The sequence below is a fragment of the Manacus vitellinus genome, unplaced genomic scaffold, assembly GCF_001715985.3.
Source record: "Manacus vitellinus isolate BGI_N305 unplaced genomic scaffold, ASM171598v3 scaffold_15_pilon, whole genome shotgun sequence".
Taxonomy (NCBI): Eukaryota; Metazoa; Chordata; class Aves; order Passeriformes; family Pipridae; genus Manacus; species Manacus vitellinus.
In genome coordinates this window covers 12,720,154-12,741,969 of record NW_021939122.1, presented here as the reverse complement: position 1 = coordinate 12,741,969, position 21,816 = coordinate 12,720,154, and the positions used below count along the sequence as shown (strand labels likewise).

Here is a 21,816-nt window from a genome sequence, read left to right as displayed (position 1 = left end):
TTTGCTCAAAGTTTTGGGTGGAGGGAAATAATACCATGTCCTTTTTTAAAGCATAAACAGATAAGAGACTGGTGTCTAGGATTCAAAAACCACAAGTGCTTTAGCTTTATGCATGAATTATTTACAGAGCTTGAGGAAACCTTGTCACTTTAGACGTATAAAACCGGGCTGAACAAAGCCATGTAAGGACATTCAGTTATTAGGGATAATCTTGTGCTAGGGCTGAGCAACCTTACAGCCTGCAACAGGCACTACCTAATTTAGATTTGTAAATAGTGCCAGTCTCAGAAAAGGAGATCACTTGAAGGTCCTTGACAAACAGATTCTCCAGATCCTGAATTTGATCAGGAGAAGGGAGCACAAGTCTTTGTCTTGTTTCTCATTTGAAGCTCAATATATTAATAGAGATGTAGTTTTCAAAAGGGGATTATGATGAGTGGATGAACAGTACTCACTGCCATATGTTTCTCATGTTGGAAATCCTGAGTTGTGAAAGGCCATGATCGAAAGCATCAAAAGATGGGATTAAACAGAAATCAGTTTACAGATGTAACCAAACGGTTAAGAAACTTTCCAATCAGTTAATATGCTCTTAATCAACTGCAGAATAGGAAATAGAACAAAAACCATTTTGTAAAATGGTTTTATATTGCTCTGCATTAGTTGGATAAATTACAAACCAGATTCTCAGCTGGTGTGGTAGATTTCTGCAAAACTGGTGGTTACATCTTTTACCAAGATAGCAGTGGCAGCTGAAACTTAAACTGGAGTGTTGTGACTCACTTGTTTACTTTTCAGTTTTCTGTGGAGAAGTAAATCCCCGGCAGTCATTTTCACTGCCGTGTTTTGATGTGCACTGTAATGTTAAGTGCTATGTTATGTTGATTTCTGATGTTGGTTTAATTCTTAAAAAAAGAAACAAAGCAACACGAAAACCAGTCCTTTGGAGATGAGGTCAAATAATAATTAAGAGTAGCTCTATTCTTGTTGGCCTCATTGAACTTCTGCTGATAGCTGCTTCTTCATAGTTGAGTTGGGGGTTTTTTTGTTTTTATTTAAGGCATTTTCTGTTTGTTTTAAAGCAAATATGGATATTAACACTGGCAGGAGCTATTCTCATTTTTGACAGAAAAGTTTGATACTACAATATCCAACATAGAATAGGGTGCTTCCTAAACTAGCTGGAACAGAACTAAAAGTTCCCAAACACTTTACATTAAAGGAAGTAGTGGTCATTATGACCAATACTGGAAACTTCCATCTTAGAAGTTTCAGCATTTATAGAAAGATCAAGATAAAAAACTTGCAAAGCCATTTAAAGTAGGAACTGGTGCAGAACAAACATCGAACGGCTCAGAAAAAAACCCAAAAACCCAACAAAATCCAAACCAAACAAAATCCCAACCAACCAAAAAAAAAAAAAGCAAAAAATAAAACCATGAAAAAACCCAAACCAAGAACAGCAATATAGCATCAGTGTTGTTAGCATTCATGAAGAGCTATTGTAATAATTAATAGTTGTTCCTGACCCTGATACAAGGGCGTGAATGTACGTCCCAGGAATTTGGGCACACAGATGCTTATTTAGAAATTGCGGTTCTCTCTGTTGCCCTTTGGTATTAATTTCTTGCAAAGAGGCTTATCTGTCTTTGCATAAGAAAGGACCTGCAGTTGTCAAGTGGCCTGAGTGCCTTAAGAGGAGTGCCTAGTAATGCTCTGGAAATGCACTTTGTTGTTCCTTTACTGTCTCTAGAAAGTGTCATTTCTCATAATCGGCAAAGGGTCAAGTACCCAGTTCAATCCATGAAAATAAGTGTAATAGATCTGATTCCTGTCCCTCTTCTTTTCTTTTCACTTCTGTAGTCTTTTGTTTGGCATTGCCCTCAAACCAAAAGGATAAATGGTGTTGCTGATGTGGAACAATGTTATTTCATGCCTAATTGGCAGGGCAGGAGCTAGATGGGTGGACCAAACTAATTAGGCCATGTGACAATGTGCAACTTGTTCACTTCTTGCACTTTACCTGGATGTCAAAGGATGAGTTATTTGGATGTATAACTTTAATTTTTTTTTTACCCCAATTCCAGTGTTCTAGAGCACAGTTACTGTTAAACTATTTGTTGCCTTTCTCTTCCTTTCCTTGTGATCCTAGTAGATGTGGTGCAGTCCCTTCATCTCTTTCCCAGCTTTTAAAGTACTTGCACAGTGTTCATCGTAGTGGGAGGGTATCTCCCCATGGAATATTTTCTCCAGGGAGGTGGTGAGCTGCTATGGAGTCACTGGCAGTGGAGTGGAGCAGGGAGCGAAGATGGAAGGAGGTAGCTGGGATAGCTTGAGGTAGGAAGCATCTCTCTGTTCCTTTTCAGCATTACTGTGTCTGAGCCCTGTCCACATCCCATACATGTCCTACAATACCTAGTTCCAGTCTTAATGGCTCCCCACCAGTGCAGTCTTCTGGCTTTTCAGAATAAATTTCCCTCTTAACAGGTGCACATGGCAGAACTCAAATCATGTCCCTTTCTCAGACAGATACTAGGGAAAATTTAATTTTATAGTCTACAGAGGATGGGTAAGAGAATTGAAAGGCCTGGTGTTTCTAAAAATGGTTAAAAATTAACAAATCTGTTACAATCTTTAAAGTCAGTGGAGCTTTATTTTGCATAACTAGTGCCCTGTCTATCCCTAAGCTATAGCCTTTTCCTTATCCCTTGAAACAAATGACTTTTGAGACTGGAGGGGTACCAGAAGGAAGACTACAAGCAAAACCAGAAAAAGTGATTTAGTGCTTAGAGAACCTCCAGAGTGTACTTGCTGGACTTAGGCAATTCTGTTTGGCAAATGGACAAGCCTTTGGTTCCTTTTTTTGCAACCAGCGCGTCTTGATTAGCCATTTTTATACAATTCTTTCATGCATAAGCTGTAGCATGTGCTGTTTTAGTGTTACTGTTCCAGTTTGTGTATGGCACTTGGACACATAACTTGGGTTGTGCTTTCCAGACTGTGCTGTTTGCGCTTCTCCTGATTTCAATATTATCTCAAGGTCAGCAATGCCAAGTACTTAAAGCAGGGAGTTGAACAGTGTTGTTCACACTTGCTGTATATACCCTGTTCATTGTAGGTGTAACACAGTGCATTATATGTTCTTAATGCTATGTGCTTGTCTTTCTGCCCCTTGAGGAAGCTTCACTGCTGCTTTAAATATGTATATTGCAAAGCTTATTATAGGACTTTGGGACTGACATGTCCAGAATCACTATTACTAAAATTGTCACCTGCCTAAGCCAAGGATTAAACACCTGATGACAAATTGCAAAGGGCGATTCCAGGAGTGGAATCATGTGTGTGGTTATACCAGGAAACTTTTAACACCATCAGGGTGTGTTGTGATTCATTATGAGTCAAAGGTTACATACTTTCAGTGTTTTGAACAGACTGACTAATTCCTGTACCACTTCATTTCTTTGACCTACTATTGATTGTACAGAGAGTTTGTCTTGTTTTAAAGATCTGAGAATAACTGGTTGTACAGCACCAGCCCACTAAGCTGTGTGAGAACCATCCAATGGAATATATTGATTAAAATACTAACTTAATTCTGGATACATAGATTCTTCTGTTGGCTTTGCTACAGAGTTGCTGGCTGGTCTTGGGAGTGAGGGTAGGGAAGGTAAAATTATTATTTAATAGCTGCTTCTATCTCAAGACACACACACACACAAAACATGTGTTTTGTAAAAGTGATGACTGATTTTTGAACACTCCTGTGTTTGGATGTACAGCCTAGTTTATTTGAAGAGGTCCTGATTTGGGGGGGGGAAGTTGTTAGTACTTCAGAGAACCTGAAATGGTGCACTAAGAAATCTAAGGCATGCCCAAAAGGGGCACTTTGCAAAATGAGGTGTGAACATTGTGAGAGGTACATTCGAAATTCAGATTCAAATCTTGGTGGTGCTTTGGATTGGCAGTTAAACTACCTAATATCTGCATTTCTGAGATGAAAGCTTTGTAAAAATAAAGGGATGGCTAATAGGCTGTGACTCGGAAGGAATTACCCCTGAGTAAGCAGGGATGTGAAATCACTTAGGATTTCATAGTTCTAAATTTCTTCTCTCTGTGTATAGCCTCATGTTCAGTCTCCTGCAGATATCTACTTAGTAGACTAAATCACAAATTGGGGTGTACATTGAATCTGAGTGGGATCCAAGTCCAGAGGAAATGAGGGCTCAATTTAGTGATAAGACAAATGTAGAGGAGGAAGCATATTCTAAAGCATACTAGGAAAAAATCCCAAATTTTTCCTGTCATTTTATGATAATATTAAAGCTCAATAATATATAATATTATTATATGAATACATAATATAATAATACTAAAGTGGGCAGGAGCCCTCATTTGTTTTTCAGGAACAGTCCTTCTGCCATGGAGCCCCTTGGCATGGACTCTGCAGCACATATGAGAGGGTGCTGATATGTAGCAGCTGCTTACTTATTATGAGGCCTCGCTGCCTTCTCTCTGTCATTGCCTTGACTTGCATTCTTAGTGATTCTGTTTCAGTATCCATCCAGGCTGAGCTGTGTGTCAGTTCACACAGAGTCTGTTTTTAATTATCTCTCTTTTCTGACAGGATCTCAGTGTTAAGCCAAACTGAATAATTATTGTGCTTCTTTGGAGATATTTTTATCTTTTTTTCCTCCCCAAATGTTTGCTTTCACATTAAAAATTGATCAGAGTCTTGAGTTGTTGCTTTGCTAGCAATTTCTTACATTCTTGAGGATTTACTACTGCATTTGAATGAGAAGCAAAGTGTCTTCATTTTACATAGGGCTACAAGAATGTGCTTTTCCATGAGAAAATGTTCACTCTTCACCTAATCCTTCCTGCTATATTTTATGTTTGTTTCTTCAGTTCATCAGAAGAGGGACTATGAAGAGGAATATGGTGGTGGTATTAATGCTGTAACTGGAATGGTGTCCAGATGCATGGTCAAGTTTGTAATTAGAAGTGAAGCCTGTTGTTATCCAGACTGATAGCTGTGGTAGACAGGAGGACAGACAAAGCCCTTCAGTCTGAAACAGAGAAAAGTGAACTGAGAATATTAGCCATTCTTCTATGTTAATTATCTTGAACTGTTAGGCAATTAGTTTTTACTGCTGATTTGAGAGGAAAAAGAGTTATCAGCTGTGGGACAGAGAGAGAGAGAGATGTGATTATGGCCTGCTGAAATACTGAGGATTAGCTGGACAAAGGGAATGGAGAAACTTGTGATGCCTGCTAACACCAATATCCCTTTTAGATGTCTGAACTATTCCCTGTTAGGTACATCAGCTTCTGGGCTTAGAGGCAGTTGGAGTGTTACTTGAGAATTGCAAATGTATTGAATTAATGTTTTGTGAAAAGATGTTTTTCCATTGCTCATGTGGTGTCCATTTTGCATATTCATGTGAATTCATTCTAGTGGTGATGATTGCCTGTTTTGCTCCAAGGCTTCTGAGTGCTTCTGGTGAGTGAAGTAGGATATGTGAAGTCTGATACTTTTGTTCAGAACAGGGTGGGAGCAGTTACAGTGATAGTTGAAGAAATGGCTTGGCAAATCTTGCTTTGGTTGCTCTGGTGTGGTTCTAGTTATCTCATGTTGGCTTGTGGGAAGCAGTTTAACTCTCTTCTCAAAGAAAACCACAGAGAGCACAGCGTGCTCCCAACAGATGAGAAAACAACAACTGGGGAACTGAAGCAGTCTGTGTAGATAAATGGGAGGCTGAAGGATAGAGCAGGACAGATGGAGAAGAGTAAATCATCTACCTATACTTTTCCCTCTCCACAACTGATTCTTTATTTCCTTCTTCTTCCTTAGCTGTCATTCCAGTGTCAAAGCTCTGCCCTACTTTCAAACAAACCCTGCTTTTCCCTTTTTTTTCCCTCTGCTTCCTTCCTGCTCTGTTAGATGTGTCCCAAACACAGAACCCTGTGTTCTAAATAACCTCCTCAGTTATGGACATCCAGGCACATTGTCAAGAGCTCATTTCCCACCTCTCCTCAAAACTCAAATCCTTTGTTCTCTTATCTCATATACTTGTCTTAATTTCTTGCATGCTCTTTATCCTTTCACTTCACTAGGCTGTGGAGAAGCTACTGAGATCATGGCCAGAATGTTTGTACAAATTTGGAAACAAAGGGGACAAGGAAAAAATACTGTTTTTTTTTATTTTCTCCTTTCCCTGATTGAAACTGGGAGATGGGAATCTAGTCCTCAGCACTTAGATTCCTCCTGAATATCACCTTACAAAACCTGATCTTCCTACCTTTCTACCCTTGTTACAAGGAAAACTCTGAATTTGAAAAAAGCTTGATTAGATAAATAGTCAAATGCTCTGCAAGCATCACAAGCATATTCCAAGAAGGAGTTCTTAGTACATAATCAAATAGCTGCTAAATACAAAGAAAGAAGTTTAGAAGTTGTGATTCCTTAAAAATGGACAAGCTTCTGGTGTTCGGGTTTTGTTTAAAGCTCATGGATATTGGTTAGTTCATACATAGCAGATATGACTTGTGAATTACTAAATGAAGAAAAATATGTAACAAAATTCACATTAAAGAGGACCTGAAGTCCTCTTTCTCTTGAAAGCATCTGGAGCTTTTGCTGTAACTTTAGTTGAGCTGAGATCTCTCACCATCTGCTTCATTTCTTTCTTCCCATCCAGGTGAAGTCAAAAGGTAACTCCAGTTCCAAAAGGATTCACAATGTTTTTAAGGAAGCAATAAAGATGCTACAAGAAAAAGGAGTGGTTTTCCAGAAACCTGGTAGCTCCAAGGACTTATACCACGTAAGGAACTGAGCTGTGGTTGTAAACAAGTTCAGGGGGATGACTTTCATAGTCAGTAGAAACAGTAGAAATATTGCAGAAAAAGTAGAAATGTTTCAGAAAGAGAAGCTGGACATCCAAGTGCTCTCCATTTACTCTTATCTGCAGCACTGTTGGTTTTACCTTTGTATAACCCACCAAGTTGTTGTTCCAAGTTCACTGGCTTACCAAACTGCACTGACACACCTGAGCTCACTGAAACCTGGGACCTGGGACAGTTCTTATTGAAGTGTGTTAAAGCTTGGTGTCCTACTGAGTCAGCCAGCCTCCTTTGGGTTGAATTCTGTTGTATCACATTCTTCACCTAACTTATGGATGCTGCTAATAGTAATCAAATAATAACTGAAGATTTGATGTTTATTATTTGTCTTACAGGCAGTGTGTAATACAGACTGTAGTTATGACAGTGTTAGCTTAGAATACATCATGTCCTCGGATTGCTTTTCAACAGCCAGGCCATGTACTGTGAAATAGGCTGCTATAAATCACCAGTTTCTTCTTTTTTCTCCAGGTGACTGACCATGATAAGGAACTGCTTAAAGTGACCCTTGATGTGATTAAAGAAGACTGTCGAAAACCCAGGCGTAAGTATCAGAGATCAGGGCTCTGAGGAGCTGGTGCTGATATACTGATGACAGTATCTCCTCCTGCTGCTGGATTAGGTGTGCTGTTTGTCCTTACCTCTGGACTTGGAGCTGTTGCTGGTGTAGACCATCAGTACAGCTGAAAGCTGGAGTGCAGGAGCAACTTCCTGTGAGTGTGGGGAGAGGAAGAGCCTGTGTGCCCAGCAGGAAGCAAACCTCTCAGATCTGAAATAAGCAGTCTTTATCTTTAATCTGTATCTTTTGAGAATACTTAGATTTTGGGAGGAACCAAATGTAATGAAGTTAGGTCACCACTTAGCAGCTGTTGTGTTGCACTCTGCAGAAGTAGCAAATCTTGCTGGTTCAGTTTCTTCAGGGGAGTTGACACAAAAGTGACCATGCAGAAAGGTGAAGTCCCCGCCTCCATTAAGTCAACAATAAAACTTGTTTAAGTCAGTAGGATATTCTCTGTAGATTTTAAACTCAGTTAGAGCTCAGGTGGTTGTTCTTTGCAGGTAGAGCTTTCAGTCAAACAAAGTCCACTTATTTTCAGATAATGTACTCGAGTGGCTTATGAGTTATCCCTGTCCCTCAAGCCTATTGTGTCTTATTGCCATAGTGATAACTTGTGCTTGACTGGAATGTCTGCTAATTACACAGGTACATTGCTACAATGTCTTTCAATTCATTGGGCAGAATGTGTCAGCAGGGATCACTTGCTGCTGGAGTGCAGCTATTTGTGGGACAGAATGTGCTTTAGTACAGAATAATGACTGAGTAGAACATAAGGCATATAATCTTAAATTGCTCATATCCTTATACTAACATAATAGTGCTTGTAGGACCTGGTGTACGATGGTTATCCTGCTGTGAAAAAAGGCTAAGTGAAGCAGTATTATATTGGAGTTTTCAACTGGCTATCTTAAAAAAATGGTACAATTGTATACAAAGTTTGGGGTGGAGGTGAAAGGTCTTTGTATCATAGGGGGATGGAGGGAGTTGAGGTTACTGGGCATGCAGGTTAAGATGGGCTCATTTGCCTTAGGCTGTTTCAATGCAACAAATTACCATATCACATTGTTTTATTATCTTTTATCCAATTAACAAATACAAACATCATTAAGAGTCAAATTATTCCTCTGCCCATTTTATACATCATCTAGTTCTACTGGTAACCTGTTTTGGTTTTTTTTTAAAATATATCTGTGCCACTATCAAGGCCAGATCCAGTATACAGTTGGCACAGGGCACTGGGTGCTCTCCTCTTGTGCATTGTCACACTGGTAAAGTACTCTGTGATCCATGAGAGGTTGGGAAGTTCTTTCAGTCAGGAGGAGTCAACAAAAGAGAATAATTTCTAGATCAGTCACAGAAAAGACTTTGAAGAGTCCTGAGTCCTCAAAGCCATGTTTTCCATACTAAGCAGGTTAAAATTAGCAACTGCTTAGCTGAGCCTCTTGTTCTCCTTGAAGTTTTCCCCCTACTTAGTTTCCTCCAGGTCAGTGTCCCTTTGCTGGTTTTCAGAAGGACCCTTTCAATGACCTGGTCACTGGTGATAGAAGAAAAGTCAAGAAGTTTCAGTCGAAACCAGCAGGGCACTGCGGGTATTTGTTGTCTCTGAGTGATGCAAGAGCGTGGAGCTCAGTGTGGCTGCCGGCCCCCCTCTGCTGGCAGGAGGGCAATCCCAGCTGGGCTCCCAGGGAGAAAATAAGGACACCAGCATATACCTCAGGGGCTTTTGCTTGTTGCAAGAAGTTCCTACCTGTTTTCCTTCAAGAGCAGTAGTAATCTTCCATGACAAGAAGGCTGATTTATGATAAACCAAACTCTTCTCTCCAATGAGTTACTTCTCTGCCAGTTTTCCAGGCAACGCCTCACTCCATTGCTTTAGTTGTGACATGTTCTCAGGCCCAACCCAGCTGTATGGAACTACTGTACAAATAATAAAAAAAAATCTGAAGTGTGCCTACTGAGAGCTCCACAAACCCTGATCCATAATGTGCCTACATGACAATCCTAGTTCTTGGCTCCACTTATAATTCCAAACAGCCTGATCTTAAATGCCCTCACATGAGGCCACTGTGGGTCCATCTAGAAACTTAAGATAGCCAGACAGCAGACAGTGCATTTTGACTCCGGATTGAACTGCAAAATGGATTTTTATTTTTTTTTTTTATAAATTTGCCATGGTTTTAGGCTTAGATCAGGCTGATAGTAGAGAGGACAAAAAACCAGAACCACTCGAAGTTAAATTTAATATGTCAGCATGTACCCTGTGTGAGATGTCCACAATGGGCAAATGATAGTTGTTCTGTAACTCTGCACCCCCTGATGTTGGTTGTCAGGCACAACAGTTAATGGCAGCCTGGCTTACCTCAGCTGTTGGACAAAAGTTGGAACCCGAGATGTCTGTGAAAGAGGGACAGCAGGACTCCACTGTAAGGAGTGTATTCCCTCAAAGCTGGGCTGCAGACTAGGAGTGTTTCTGAGTTACTAATGACTGTAAACACCTGCAGCTACCCCTAAGTGCCATCTAGGAGGAAAGTATGTATTGCACTGTTGGGTAACACTTGAGTCACTAATTAATTCATTGAAACTTAAGTTACTGTAGATCAGGGATGGGCACTTCGACCTTCTTATGACAAACCTATGACAAATGTAAAATGTGGTTACCCACCTTGTTTGCAAAAACAGTCACCATGACCAGCTAGAGGCATTGTTCTGTTCTCTGTACTTACCTCTCCTAGGGTGGTGGACACATTTTGGCTGTCAGCCACAAAGGCCTTTAATCATGCTGGATCACTGACTTCTAAAGAAGTATTTCTGCCTGATCCACAGTCTAATAGGAATTAGGCTGAACTGTTTATTTACCACTATCTACGAGTGACTTTTTTCAGCAGCTTCTAAGGCAGTTCTGGGGCTCAGCAGATTCTAGAGTAGAGAATAACTAAAAAAAAAGCAAAGGCAGCAACAACAAAATATAGGGACCTCCCTAGCCCATAGCAATCTCTCAGTACCCTTATCAAACTTGCCTTGCATCACGTGAGCTGAGGGCTGAGGAGAAGGAAAATAATTTGTGTTGGTGTGTCTCGTTTATGTTTGTTTTCCATTGTTAGCCACCGAGGAGAAATGTGTTGTGGAGTTCAGCACTTGGAGAGGCTGGGAGCCTGCAGCACGGATGATTAGTGTGTTACAGGGTCTGTGGGAGGAAATGTTGACTGGAACAGCTTCGAATGACAGCTTCAAATCACAGCTCCACCTGGTACACAGTAGCTTTGTGCAGCCTTTGGGGACCTCTGTGCTTGCCCCATAGGAAAGGGTGTTAATTTAAAATTTCTGTTCTCTTGTACATTTCACGGCTAATTCCTCTTAAAAGGAGATAACATTTGATACTGAAGGTCTGAGACGTTCTACTTCAGTAATTGTCTGAGTAGCCTGAAGGGCAGGGACGGATCGCACTGAGGTGAATGAAGTTGCACTGCAGCAGTTTTTCCACAAGATGCCAGCGTTGGGCAAGCGGTTACAGGTCCTAGCCGCATACCTCCCACCTCCCTGCTGTGCTAAAGAGTTTTGAAGTTAGGTATGAACAAAATTATTCTCTTTTGAGTCCTTGTGAAGCTGCATAAACTGGATAGCTTGGTACTCTTACGTTATTGACCTCATTGTCAAGTCTACTGAATGACTCTCATATGTTACAGTTGACAAGACTGAGACTTTAACCCTCATTACTACTGCTGCAGCCCTGACACTTCCCAGAAAAGTCAGTGGAGACAGCTGATAATTGAAGAACTGTAGGCACAGACTGGATCTCTTCCCTCTGAATACACACACTTCTGCTTTAGTATCTAGGGTGTTCTTTCTCTCTAGCAGCTGTTTTTTCATAACCGATCTGGATTATAATAGTTCAAAAGAGGCAGATCGAAGTCTTTCCTCCATGCCTGGCTGAATTTTCCCTTTTTTCCCTGCAGATGCTGAAAAAGGCTGCCATTTCCTTCATGTCCTAAATTGTGTTCGCCAAAGCTACAACCCCTCCCTGGCTGAAGTGGTGATGCACCGTGTCTTGGAACTGCTGGAGAGTAACAGTGATGTTGTCAGCACTATGGAAGGATATTATATGGCATTTTAAAGAGAAAAGACAGGATACATTCATTCTGGTCCATTCAGGAGGAAAGAAGAAGGAGACGTTGAGTGACTCCAAAAAGCTTTCATTAGCTGATATGATCTAGATAGGGGATAAAAAAGAGCCTTCTGATTCTCCAAATGCTGGTTTTGTCCAGCTTCAGAGAAGTTGTTTAAATACTTGTTTTAATATTCTTGTTGACTTCCTTGCTATTCCTAGTGAGAGCTGTATCAGACTGATTCTGGACATTCTAATACAGCAGGGGAACTGGAAAAGAAACTGGGCTCTTTCCTTGGAGTAAGATGAGACATTGGCCATCCTCATATTTACATCCGGTGGGCTGTAAAGAAAAGTCACTACTAAAGAGCACTGTTGCCTTTTGTCTTTTATTCTTTGTCACCTTTGGGGTAAAATGCCACCCATAGCTGTGCTTGCCGAGGAACACAAGACATAGACGTAAACATTGGCCTAAAGAAGGTTACCATGCAAGATGTTTCATCTGGAATAATCACAGCTCTGTTATGTGAAACAGTTCAAAAAACGGAGCTGTTCGGTATTTATCCTTGGAGAGGGCTTGCTGCTGCAGGGGCTTGTCTGTTTAATTAATCTGTTTAATTAATGGTGTAGAAGTGAGACCTTTGGCTTGAAAAGAGTAGAGGAGATTAAATGTATCCTTTTTTCTTCTGCACCTTCCCTGTAAGAGTTGCAATAGCAGACTCCCAGGAGGCAGATGTAGTGGTAAAGCCCTATAAGGATTGACATAGCTGGGAAAAATAAACCATATGCATGAGGAAAGGCAGTGAGGAGCCCCATGTGTGCCAGGTCTCTGGTTTGTTATATTATATGCCTCATTCCAAGCCCTGGCTGTAGAGACATATAGGCTAAGAAAAAGGCATGACAAAATATTTGGCATTTGCATTCAGAGGCCTGTGGAAAACTCTGGCCTTAAAGAGGTGGTAAATTTGTTCATAGTAGAAAACTATGTATGAATCATTCATTTGCTGTAAATTCCCTACTTGATGCAGGACTCAATAGCTGGTTTCCCTGCGGACTGCCCTGCTCCTTACATTACTGCTCTGTTTTGAGTTGGGTACCTTCTAGTCAGATCTTAATATGGGCCCTGAACAGGTCCTGAAGGATGTAGCTGTGCAGAAGGAAATAGAAGAGGGTTAAGGAAGAATTGTAGAGTGTTTATTCCCCACCCTCTACCCCCATAAATATCTCTGTAAATCAGGAAAAGAAGGCAGCTTCTGAGTGCACTGGTATTGAGGGAAGTTGCAACTTTAATTAATGCCTCTGAGAAGGTCTGGTTGGCCACTGGGGAGATTTGCTTTTTAAGTTCCTGCTCTGATTACTGATCAGTTTGAAGTGATGCTTAAAACCAAGGGCTATCTATGGAAGAAGTAGCTTTGAATATTAATTCCTAAATTCAAACTCACTTCAGGAGTTTTCCATAATCAAACAGTACATATGGTAAGTTGCCTATTTGGCATGAGCTTGATGGTACTTTAAAGGAAAGCATGTGATGTTTTGGACCATGTGGAAGAGAATGGCATCTAATTTAAAAGAGTGGCTTGGCCATTTTCTTGGAAAGTTCTGTATTAGCAGAAGCTTGTTTTGCTGGGAAAGGGTTAAAGGAATGCTTCTAGCTCAGTAGGAAAGGTGATCTTCTCTCTTAAGTTAGAAGAAAGACCCTGGTTCTCCTGGGGGTGTCAGCCAAGTGTGTGGGCTTGGATGAGTTTTGGGAGGAAAAGAAAGTTTGGAGATCATGTTGCTCTTTAGAATCTTTTTAAAATGAATTCATACCAAAATAGGATTTTATCTGTGTGTTTTGCAGTTTGTATAGTCACACATGCAATTTCTGTTGCCTCTGACTTTGAGGCTGCACTTTCTGTGTTTTAGATGTATTTCTTTGTGTAAAGTTTGCCTAAAATCCCTGTCCACTGATTTTCTATGCTTGGAGGTAGAGAGAGCAGACACTTGTGTTTGCATCAGTCCTGCCCCTGTTGCAATTTAAAAGCACTGATCAACTGCAAAGCCTTGGAGATGAGGTGAGAGGAACTTATCTCAGGAAACACAGATAGGTTACTCTGGATAGAACCTGTCCTTGGAAGTTTTTAAGTTGATCCTTGCTGGCAATGCTCTACTCGTGTGATGGAGGGTGTGTTCTGTTGGCGATTGCTCCCCAAGAACAGGAAAAAGGGATTTTTCTCAGTTGAGTTGACTCAGGAAAGTAAGTAAAATGAACACAGGGGATCTTAGAGTTTTTATGAGAGTGAAAGGTTAAGGTAAAGGTGATGGAGGAGCCTAGACTTGAGCTACATGGACTCTAATTCTGAATAACTGTATGAAATGGTTGTGTCTTAAGCTTGCATGCTTTATTTTTTCCACAGTAGCCACCCAACACAGACTCACACTTACTCTGGTTGAGAGCATTCCCTCTCGTACCTACAGGGAATACCACATGCATATGCCTGCACAGAGGCACCCCAGCGAGCTGTAGGAGCACAGAGCTCACTGTAGGCTGATTTACCCATTCACTCAGTATCTCTACAGTGTGCTTCTGTGACAGCAGTCTAGACATACCCATATTGGTATAAGTCACCTTTATGTAAGTCTAACTACACACACTAGGGCTTTTACTGCTAATAAACTGTCTCTCTGTTTAAAGATCATATCCTTAACCAAGAGAGTCATATCATGCACACTGTTAAAATTCTTAGACCACACCTACAAAATATTGTGCAGAACATTCAGTGAAAGCACGCTTTCTTCTTTTGTTTAATTGGAAAACTCGCTAAGCAACACAATTATTAGTGGTTTATTAAAGGACTTTGAAGGTGGCACTTTAATGTAAAACTGGCAAGTGAGAATTCATGTTGTAGGACTGCTTCATGACCAGTTCCAGTTTCCATAGAAACAGTTCACACAGTAAAAGGCAGGTAAGTAAAATGGAGTTTTAAAAAGCAGTCAGCATTTTTATGGTATCTTAAAAAGGTGAGTTTCCAAAGAAATGCAGCACCTGGGAACAAAAATTACCAAAGAATCTCAACATTCTGTTCTAGCAAAATGCAAGGTAATTGCTTTCCTGGTGAGGAAACAAAGGAACAGCTCTGCCTTCAGTCTCCGCCCTCTGCTTAGATGAGAGAAGAAATGAGGTTGCTTCATGCCTCAGTTTCCCTCTTTTGTAAGTTGGGGATAATACAGCTTCCTGTGCAGGGCATAAGCATCAATTTTTGTTAATCCTAGTCATTAAAAGAACTCTGTGGCTGTGCGGAAGAGAGTGAATGGATAGAAGCTGGAGTGAGACTTAGAAAAATTAGCTCTTGGATTAGAACTAATAGCTTTATCTTTTTCTGCCTCTCTTTCCATGCATATTAGTTTGCCTGTCTTGTCATCTTGCTCTCCAGGTCCTATGAGGCAGTGATGGTCTCCCTATTTTTACTTGTGTCGTATTTCTCAGGGAATCCTGTTCCCTGTTATGACTTCTTAGATGACTTCATAAAAACAGAAATCCAGATAAATTAGTTCTTAGTATTCTTGTTGTCAGATCTTTGGATTGTAAATTTATCCCCATGAGGGTATGCACTTTACACAAGCTACCTGGGAAATGAAGCTTTACTTTCAGAGTAATAAATGAAAAAGTTAAAAATTGGCTACGTGACTAAAAGCTGTTACTGTTGTGGATCTGTGCATACTTGTGTATTCCAGTGATGAACAGCATAAATAGAAAGAGTTGCTAATTCATTATTCAGAATGAGAATTCATCAATGAGCAGCCAGCGAGGCATGGAGCCACATGGAGAATTATGAGACAAAGTACTGAAAATCTGTTTGTCAAAGAAATGCAGTTTGGTTTACTTTGGGAGTAAGCCGATCCTGTGGCAAAGATTTGTATCTTTATACTTACCTCTAAATGGGAAGGGAGTGAGTTCAGATCCCATGGGCAACCTGAATTTTGAAACTTCCTGTCAGTGCAGCGCTTCGTTCTTTATTGCCATCTTTCAGCGCAGTTCCCAGTCCTCCTGCCCCAAACCTCCAGGCTAGTGAGCAAACAAAAGTTCAGCCACAAAGATAAAAGAATAGTTATAATAATTGATTACCATCCTCAAGGAGCCCTAGCATTACAACAACATTTTTGTGGATGCTTGCTGGCAGCAGGGAAATGCTGAGCCAGGGATCTTGAGTTTCATTCCCAGCAATATGCCTTGCCAGGCACAGAGGCTTTCCCCCTAAATTCTTTCATCTATTTCTGCTCTCCGCTCTCTCCTCTGACTCATTTCTCAGGCCCTTCATTTCATTCACAGTCTCATGGTTCATCTCTGCACCACAGATTGTGTCAAACCCCCTTCCTCTCTATTTTGTTCCCTTTATCTTTCCTAACTCAAATGTCCTTGTCAACAGCTGGCAAAAAGTTTCAGTATAATCCCCTTGCCTAACTGACCTGGCACTGCTCACTGCCCCTTCTGATTCAAGCAGGCTCTCCTTTACTCCTTGTCTAGGCACCAGAAGCTTTCTTCCCCATGTGGTTTGCAGCAGGAAAGTGCTACAATTTCAGGAAAACAGCACTTTTTGCACTCCACTCTCCCAAAGACCCAGTAGCACCCTCAAAGATTCTAGTGGTGGTTTTCTTGCAGGCATCCAAGTACAAAGTAAATATAAACCACTCCTGTCTTGCCCAAACCTGAGCAAGCACAAGTCACGCCCCTGATAGAAGCTATCTGCCTCTCCCTGCCACTTTCATGTCCCTGCAGATCTTATTGCAGATATGATCTGTAAAGTTGATGTGGACTTTTAGGTTGTGTATCTGGCAGTAAGTGTGTCTCCTTTCAGCCTGGGGTGTTTTTTTGTTTGTTTGTTTTTCCTGAGAAAGTGGTATTTTACTCTGATGTGATTATACTGTGTGTCTCAGCATTTGTCAACTTCTGTCCCATCACCCCAATTGACTTGGGCCAATTCAGAAGGGTGAAGGACCCTGAACTGTTCCAGTCTGGCACATTTTTAGAAATTGAATGCACTGATAGAGGAGGGAAGCCCAAATCAGTGCCTCCATTAAGGGGAAGGAAGAAAGTCATACAACACCAGGGAAACCACACATGAGACAGTCCCAAGGAACCTGTTTTTGTAACTTCAGCTGCCAAAGAAGTACTCATTCTGCAGTGCTCTTTTAAGAAATGACTGGACTGTTTTTCCTGAAGTTTCCTCATACAAATTTCCCCAAGGCAGACAGTCATAATGGCAAACTGCAAATCAAACAGTTAAAATCTAGTAAAGCTGTAGCTTTACATTGGGGTACGAAGTTGAGCAACTGATTGTTAATGATGCCACCAGTCCATTCCCACTAATATCTTTTAAAGGTGCAATGTAGACTATTTTAATCTAATCACAGTAATTTACAAGTTGAAACCAGCCCAGCTGAACAAGATTGCCTGAGAATAGTATAACCAGGAATTTGCCAGTGAAAGAAATAACCTAAAGGAATGATTTTCAGCAACTGTTGAACAGTGCAATGCCAATTAACCTGGTACAACATGTCCTGCAGCTCTTGTTTTAGCTTGTTTTTTTGTTATTGATTGGAAGAATGAACACTCCTTCCCTACCAGCTAGAACTGGAGCTCTCTGCCACCTTCACATCTCTCTTCTGGGAACAAGGTAAGATAAATCACAAATGTATGTCATTGCAGCCAATCTGATTAAATGCAGTATGTGCCAGGTCATTTGACCTGGAAAGTTCATGGTTCCTCCCAGGAGTGGAGACCTTATCCAAATATTACAATGATCTTTGGAAATAGGAGGGAGAAATCTTCCCTCAAATGTCTTCCCCAACAGTGAAGTCACGCAAGCCCTGCAGGCCTACCTGATTCTAACATGTGCTCTTCTTGGCAAGCTAGGAAAGTCATAGAGAAATGAAAAGGGTGCTTGAGGTTGGGTTTTCCTCTTATTGCCAAAACTGGTCACTCACACTGAGAGTGTAGGGGTCGCCCTTGCATTTGTGTAAAACTCTTCTTTGCTGTAATGCCCACAAAAACCCCTCTGAGCTGTAACAAGCCAGCTGGTGTTCTGAAACTACTGCTTACACTTCTGGCTAATATTCTGTTATTGTTTTCTTTCCCCACCTTGTCTTTTTTTCCCCAATAGCGTCTCTTGAACTTAATTCCTGGTTCAAAGTGTAGTCTCTCTCTTTGTCCTTTTGTGAGTACAGTGATCCAGGACAAAGAACAGGAGCAAACTGATACAGAAAAGAGTTTTTGTTGGAACTCAGAATGTAGGAAAGGATGAGAAATACAGAGGAAGCTGAAGGAGGAGGATTTAGCTCAAAGATGTTTGAAATTAGTCCCACTGAAAAAGGCTAAAGAAATAATTGCCTTATGATGCTGTAGACATCTGTTTCAGAACAGGCAGCAGGTGTTGCATGTAATGAAACTATTTTTGTTTGTACTACTTTACTTTCTGCAATTAGAAAGCAGAAGAGGAAATGAGATCAGGAAAAATGGAGTAAGAGAACATTTACCATTAACAGCTGGACAAATTTACGTAGAGCACAGTAGTATTTATATGCTCTTCCTCTGCCTTCCTTACACTATCCTTGAACAGTTCTGCTGTTCTGCAGAATATATTGTCCTTCCTAAAAGACCAGCACCTTGGGTGCTCAAAGTTAGATGCTAAAGTGAAATTTGGCCACCAATATGGCTTTGAGGATCAAAATGTTCAGGATAATGTAATTGTCACTTACCCAGATGCTGTTATTAACTGATGGAAATGATCCTGAAGGTGAAGCTGCCTTTGTCTCACAGGTGGTTTGTGTGCCTCAGTCACTAGAGCAGTGGCTAAGACTCCCATCAGTGAAACTGTCTTTAGGCTTGCATCCCTGGTGCTGCATGGCCATAGCTTAACACAGGTCTGGATCCAAATAAATGCCTGGAATTTTGTGGATGGTGTGTCTAGTGTTCCAAACTGAAAATCACACCTGCATCAGGCCCTGCTAGAGAAACTACAGCTCCACTTTACACAAGACATTTTCTTTTTTGAGATGATCTCATTCCTTGTTCAAGTAACTAACATCCTACAGCGCATTTGGTTTTCTAAGCATCCCCACCACTGCCCTACAATGTCTAACCCCAGTCTAATGTCTGGGGCAGAAAAAAAAAGCAAACTGTTTTTGTCTACCCATGGGACTGGTGTTGCTGTTGAGGAGATTCAAAAATGCTCTTTCTAAAGAAGTCTTTCAGCTGGGAAAACCACTTTTCTTTTGCATGAAGGTAACAAAACAAAATCAATGCATTCCACTGCTGAGTGGTAGAAGTTGCATGTTACAGATTTCTTCTTATAGTGCCAAGCTTGTGTGTTCATCACTTATGTTCAAACTGCACTTCCATGAGTAACTTTTCATAAGGTTTTATTTGTACGTTTTTATAGTTCACAGTCTGTCAGTCAAATGTTTTCTGGTTTGGATATTGGCAGATAAATTCTTCTACTTTCTCTAGGGACTGTGCAGCCAAATAAAATTACTGTTTGGTTTCAGAGGGGTTGAATGAGTAAAAATAGTGGACAAGGAAATTCAAGTTTTAAAAGGAGTAGTGTAAATTTTAAATCTGGTAATATGGAGGAGTTGGTGTCCATGTATATATACATAGAGGTAACATGGGAAGAAAATGTGAAGAACAACAGCTTCTTCCTAGATTGACTTTATTTGTAACAAGCCTGCATTTTCAATAATGACTTGTGACATTTGCTGCAGAGGATAAGGCAGAACCAGTCTCAAAATGTGCTATTTTGAGAACAGTGAGAGTGACTGAAGACAGGGATAGTATCCAGGAAGAAACCTGAGGAATCCCAATCCAAACCTGTGATCGGTTTGTGAAACTTCAGCTGTCTCACACTTCACTTGTGGCTTGGGCTTGCTTTATTTCTTTAAGCACATCAACAGATATATACAAAGCCTTCATAACAATGGAAAAGTATAAGGTGTGCATGGATGAATAACTGTGCAATTTGCTGCTACTGCCCTGAAGAGCGTGCAGTGCACATACTGTGACTGGAAATCCTTCATCCACAACTGGTAAGAGAGGACTGAAAAATAACATTAGTCGTGAAAGGGTTAAACTGTAAGATAGCTGCTTCAAGAAAAGGATAATCTATAATTTAAGTCCAGAGAGTGAAGCAGCTCTTTCATAATGTAAGTAAAAGCTGTTATGCTGTTGGGAAGGCATATACACTGCTTGCAGAAGGAATGATTATTTTGGTTTTTCCATTATACTAGATTGTACAGAGGGGCTGACAAAGCAGCACTCTCTGGTGAGGAGGCTGGGAGGGGAAAGGGCACAATACTGTGCTCTAGGAGGGGGGAGTTTCTCTGCCAGCACTGCTGCTGGTTCCTTTGGCTGCTTTCTACCATATTAGCTGGGCCTATTTATCTCCAGAGTGAATTTTATTTGAAAAGCAGCAATTTCCCAAGAAGATGAAATGCAATTGGCTTTTTAAAAAGTAAAAAAAAAAAAAAAAAAAAGATTGCATCGTGCTTTGTGTTTCAGAGATTTGAATGCCAGACAGGCTCTACTATTCCTGTCATTCCTATCAAAAGCTGTATATGTGGAAACGCTGAACTGGAAGGGAACTGCATGGAAAGCAGCCCTTTTAAAAAGCTGAGGTTTTGTAAGCACAGAAGCTGAGATGGGGTTGTAACAAAGGCTCTGTGTTGAGCTGTTGCACATCAGAGCCAAAAAAACCCTAAGGGGCACATCTCTAGTACCATGTCTAGCAGATTATGCATGCAACTCGGGTTGCCAGTAATGAGTTGTGTGGCTAATCTGTCATGCACAGCACTGCACAGCTCCCCTTCCCCCAAGAGGCTGAGCTCAGGGCACTTTGCTTCCCCCCAGGGTGCTGAGCACCGTTAGTGGGACAGGAAAACCGTGTTCCACCTGGCTGCCCAGCCAGAAAACAGAAAGAAAAATTATCCTTAACAACAACTCCAGCCACCAGAGACAGGACTGTTAGACCCCAAGGGGGTTTACTTATCTACACTGATACGCCACAAATTAAAAAGAGGCATTAGAAATAGCCCTGATGGAGCACAGAAAAGCCTGTCCCTTGTTTTATTTTCTCACTGATTTAACGATCCAAGTGTTTTCAATTTACAGCTCAAATGCTTATTTACTAAAAATTTGCCAGCATGGCAGAGTCCTCTTGAAATATGAAAACTCAAGTCATGTTCCAGCCCTGAGACCGTCACACACACACATTCTGTCACGCATCAGCTTTTGCTGTAATTGGAGCAGGGTCTAGGCTGCCGGGCTGTAGCTGCACTAGATCTGTGAGGCTAATGTGATTACCTGTTTGTTAAAAAAAAAGAAAATAAAAAAGAATCTTTGCCCAAATACCCATGTAGCAAAAGAGTAGAAAAATAGCTGGTTTATCTCAGCCTTCAGAAGTCTGAGTTTCCCAGGGTGTTCCTCAGCTGAATTTTATTGTGAGTCTGTGAAGGTGAATTATTAAATGTTTAAATTTATATTAATATATGTATTAAAATCGTTATAATAGCAGTGATATTCCCATGGAATGCTAGGGCTTCAGTAACTGAGACCTTAAGAAAAAATGTAACTACTAAGAGTTTTAGCATTAAAATCCGTAGACTTAGCCACGTTCCTATAAATTCGCAGTGGCTCAGCCCGCGTGTTCACGGCCGAGTTGGGTACAGGCTGTTCCACATGTGGGGTCGGCCAGGCAACGAGCCTGCCTTGCTCTTCACTGCATACCCAGCCTTGCTTTCATTCAGTCCCAGAAGCCGGAGCCTGGCTCTCCAACACAAGGCTGGGAAGTGCCGTCAGGTTCAATTTCCCAGCTGCTGCCTAAGACAGGAGCAGATTTTTTCCCAAGCCTGCAGCATAATAAGGGGGTTTGGTTATTTTTGTGCCAGTGTTGCAATACTCAGAGATTGGGCTCCCACTAGACTGGGTGTTGCACATATTTTAAGAGAACAATCCATGCCCCTAGCAACATACATTTTTCCTACATGGGTGGACAGATGCAGCAAACAACAAGGAGAGCAAAAGGTGGCAGTGAGCACAAAACCATAACATGATGGAGGAGGAGGGGGACAGAGCTGTACAAGGACTGGGCAGGCTTTGCAGGTGGAGAGGGTTGTCTAGAATGGAAGAGAATCAAATTGTCTTGAATAGAGGGAAGGTGAACAGTGGACCAGATGCTGTGAAAGAACGGGATAGACATCAAGGGAAAATAAACTCTGAGGCAGG

The 21,816-nt window shown here is 41.1% G+C and overlaps 1 protein-coding gene across 3 annotated transcripts in view; it reads left to right on the top strand.

Moving 5' to 3' along the window:
* The window catches only part of STN1 (STN1 subunit of CST complex), a 42,155-nt gene extending 30,128 nt beyond the window's left edge, over positions 1-12,027 (top strand). For all 3 annotated transcript variants that reach the window (XM_018068924.3, XM_018068926.1, XM_018068925.2), the window contains exons 8-10: positions 6,699-6,821; positions 7,372-7,444; positions 11,413-12,027. In XM_018068924.3, the coding sequence (XP_017924413.1) occupies positions 6,699-6,821; positions 7,372-7,444; positions 11,413-11,570 (354 nt within the window). In that variant the 3' untranslated portion in view covers positions 11,571-12,027. The remainder of the gene's footprint in view (positions 1-6,698; positions 6,822-7,371; positions 7,445-11,412) is intronic.
* The last annotated feature ends 9,789 nt before the right edge of the window (positions 12,028-21,816 follow it).